This window comes from Branchiostoma floridae, chromosome 8 (assembly GCF_000003815.2).
Source record: "Branchiostoma floridae strain S238N-H82 chromosome 8, Bfl_VNyyK, whole genome shotgun sequence".
In the NCBI taxonomy this organism is placed as follows: domain Eukaryota; kingdom Metazoa; phylum Chordata; class Leptocardii; order Amphioxiformes; family Branchiostomatidae; genus Branchiostoma; species Branchiostoma floridae.
This window is the reverse complement of record NC_049986.1, coordinates 12,269,297-12,272,478: the sequence shown is the minus strand read 5'-3', so window position 1 is coordinate 12,272,478 and position 3,182 is coordinate 12,269,297. Positions and strand designations below refer to the sequence as shown.

General features: G+C 39.8%; 1 protein-coding gene across 3 annotated transcripts in view; it reads left to right on the top strand.

Moving 5' to 3' along the window:
• LOC118421421 (ankyrin repeat and SOCS box protein 7-like) overlaps window positions 1-2,497 on the top strand; it is a 16,338-nt gene extending 13,841 nt beyond the window's left edge. For all 3 annotated transcript variants that reach the window (XM_035828694.1, XM_035828695.1, XM_035828697.1), the window contains exon 3: window positions 1,559-2,497. In XM_035828694.1, coding sequence (XP_035684587.1) covers window positions 1,559-1,692 — 134 coding nt within the window. In that variant the 3' untranslated portion in view covers window positions 1,693-2,497. The remainder of the gene's footprint in view (window positions 1-1,558) is intronic.
• The last annotated feature ends 685 nt before the right edge of the window (window positions 2,498-3,182 follow it).

The following is a 3,182-nucleotide window of genomic DNA, read 5'->3' as shown; positions in this document are numbered from 1 at the left end:
TCTGCGCTTCTACTTCGTACCAGAATACACAGAAATTGTAGGCAAAAATATGAGAGCGACTCAATCGGTATTTCAATTTTCTAATTTCTTTACGCTACAAAAACAAAGAACACAAGGCATGTGCCTTTATTATGTCACTTTCCTGCTATATGGGATGACCCTGTTATAACTACCGCTAGTTTGACAAATGTAGATTTTTAAAACTTAAATATTACTTGTAAAGCACTTAAAGAAGTTAGATGGAGAGTCCACTCATCAGCTCGGGGATAAACTGATACTTCATGTGAGGCGTTGGGATCAAAGGTCAAAAGGTGCAAGTGATCCAACAAAGGTGGTTATAAACACTGGACGGCTTGTCCGGAGTTGACAGAGACTGGCGTGGACGAGAAATAAACAAAAATAAATAAACAAGTGCGTTTCGAATGACGTATTGAAAAAGAACTACTTTTCAAAATCAGTTGTGGCTCGTTGGCCTATGAACAGGTGGTTGAAGAAATTAGCGCCCCCACGATGTAATGGATCGGTCCTCCTTCTCACAACGAATATATCCTTTCGGAGCGTACCGTTACATTGTCAGAGGGGTGTTCCACATTATACAAAATCACTATCAAAAATCAAGGAAATTTTATATATTTGGCATTATTTTCGGGCATGATTTTGCAAATAAATAACATAATCTTTTGCAATGGTTCTCTCACCTCGATACAAATTTCAAGCAACTGAATTACATCTCCAAACGGCCGGACGTTTCAGACAGTATCCGCCATCTTTGATAAATCTTTAATGGGTCCCTCACTATTTACAAAACTTATCCAGTCGCTTTAGTAACTGCAAGGATAGTTTCCATGTTTAGAATGAACATTTACGAGTCAGGATACAGAAGAGATGGGTTGGGCAGATGGCCGTGTTTACACAAGACACAAAGAGACAACAGTAAAACTAATTCCTAAAGGGACAGATCATCCATCAATGACCCATCAGGAGGATTAAAAGGACATAATTTACAGGAGTTACAAACAATTTGGCGAGTGACAAAACTGTATGCATGGATGGTATGTTGGGCACGACATACATAATGGCAACCATCAAATTAATCAAGGGGTGCATTTGATAACTTGTGCGAAATTACACAGAATGACTGACTATATATGTCAGGCAAACTAATGGAAATCAAGCATAAAAGGACAGCTTGGTTAGCATTTAAGTATTGTTCTGTGACTTCGTCAATTGTACATTAAAGTATGTAATTTAAAGTCTCACATATGGTATCAAAAAGTAATCTCCAAGCAGATGTAGAGAGCCAAAACCGTTCTCAAGCTCCAGGAAGCACTCACTGGGCTGGAAGCAGGGGAATGGTACAATTTGCCTTTCCACATCTGCTTGGACATAAACAAAAAGGTTCAAGAAACAAAACTTTAAGGACCCACAAATCGTAATTAAGTTGCAACTATGAAAGTGAAAGCGGACAGCCAGAGGTTAAAATAGACTAGCACCATTCTACATGCACATATTCATAAGTAACCAAAGGTTCACTATTCTATTGTGTTTTGTTACCCAGGCAACCCCAGACCACTGCAGGACTTGTGCCGTGATGTCATCAGAAGCTGTGTAGGGTCAGACAGAACAGCAGAAATTGATGACACACCAGACATACCACCTGGACTAAAACCGTACCTGAAACTCCAGAATTGAAACTCCTATAGTCTTAGAAGTCTGTGCTTGATCACAAGTTGGGGTGGATTGGAGACGGAATATCTTGAACTCGTTACTGCTACTGTGTTTTCTCAAGAAAAATTTCCCCAAACATCTTCAGAAGATGTTCTGTAACTCAAGGAGAGTTTAGAAAGTTGTGTGAGGGTTATTCAATTATGAGACTATGAGAGAAAGCTTCAGGATTCTTGATCAGTGAACTCTGGACTCAAGAGAAAATGCTGGCCTTTGTCTGAACGGCGGAGAAGCACATAGACCTCTCACTTCAAATGGAAATATGGCTCATCAGAACTTGATCCTTCTTCACCAGCAGTGGAAATGTCCTGCTTTCATGTCACAGCGCCATCTAGTGTTTATAGTGATAATTGCAGCCTCAAGGATCCAGCAAATGCATACAGACACTGTTGTATCCAAAGCTATTTCATACAACTGGCCTCCAGATCTTGATGTGGACCTTACCTTAAACCACTAACATGTCTTTAAAAAAATTGCAATCAAAGTTTGGGCACAACATCGTTGCCAATGAACTGCGGAAATTTTGCATGGAGAGTCGAATCTTGTGTTGATTGTGTGTTGAAATATTTGTGGGTATTTTCGAATGGAGTGTACGCGACCTCCTGCAAAGTTGATATGAAGCACAAATAAGCTGTTTTCTTTGGAAACGAATATCTTTAGCCTAGACATGTACATGCAAGGCTAGAAAATGTAGTACAATGTACATCCTTAAGGAATACTGTTTTAAATAATGGGGTCAGTAAGCATCGTCATTAAAAGGAAACTACTTGCACATTTGGTCCCGATGTCAACCTTTTATGAGAATGTTGGCTTGATTAAATAAAATTATCATATAGCCAGGGGACGTGGGCCAATCAGAAGGCCCCATTTCATGCTGGTTATGACGCCGTAACAGCCATGCATTAAATTTTTGATTATCACATATGTGATAAAACTTTTGAAAGTTTAAACCAATCAGGAGGACAGAAAAACATGACGCTGGCCAATCAGAATGAGATATCCAGGAATCGTCCATCTGCCAAGATAGGGGAATAAGTACAGGCATGGCAGGGGGGATGGCTCCCTGAATTAACATCGGTAGTGCGTGTTTCTTTGTTCAAAGAAAACATTTGCTGTCTTAAAACAACATTAAATTACCTATAATATTTCAACCAATAAGATCTATTTCAAGATATGTCCAATTTAAACTGAAAAATGAAAATAAAATTATTTGTACCCCCCGCGCTTTCAAGTTAAACAGTGCGCAGACGATAATGACACAGCGGTTCGCCATTTTGAACGTCACGAAATGGATGACCAGAACCTACCGTTCTTTGGAGAAGACTTATCTCAGTTTGTTATGAATGAAATTCTCCAGACTTGTCAGCCACAGCAAGCACAGGAAATGCCACAGCCTCAGGAAAGCCGGCAAAGGTTTTCGGCGCTGGACAGTAACGAGCTGGACAAACTCGAGCAAG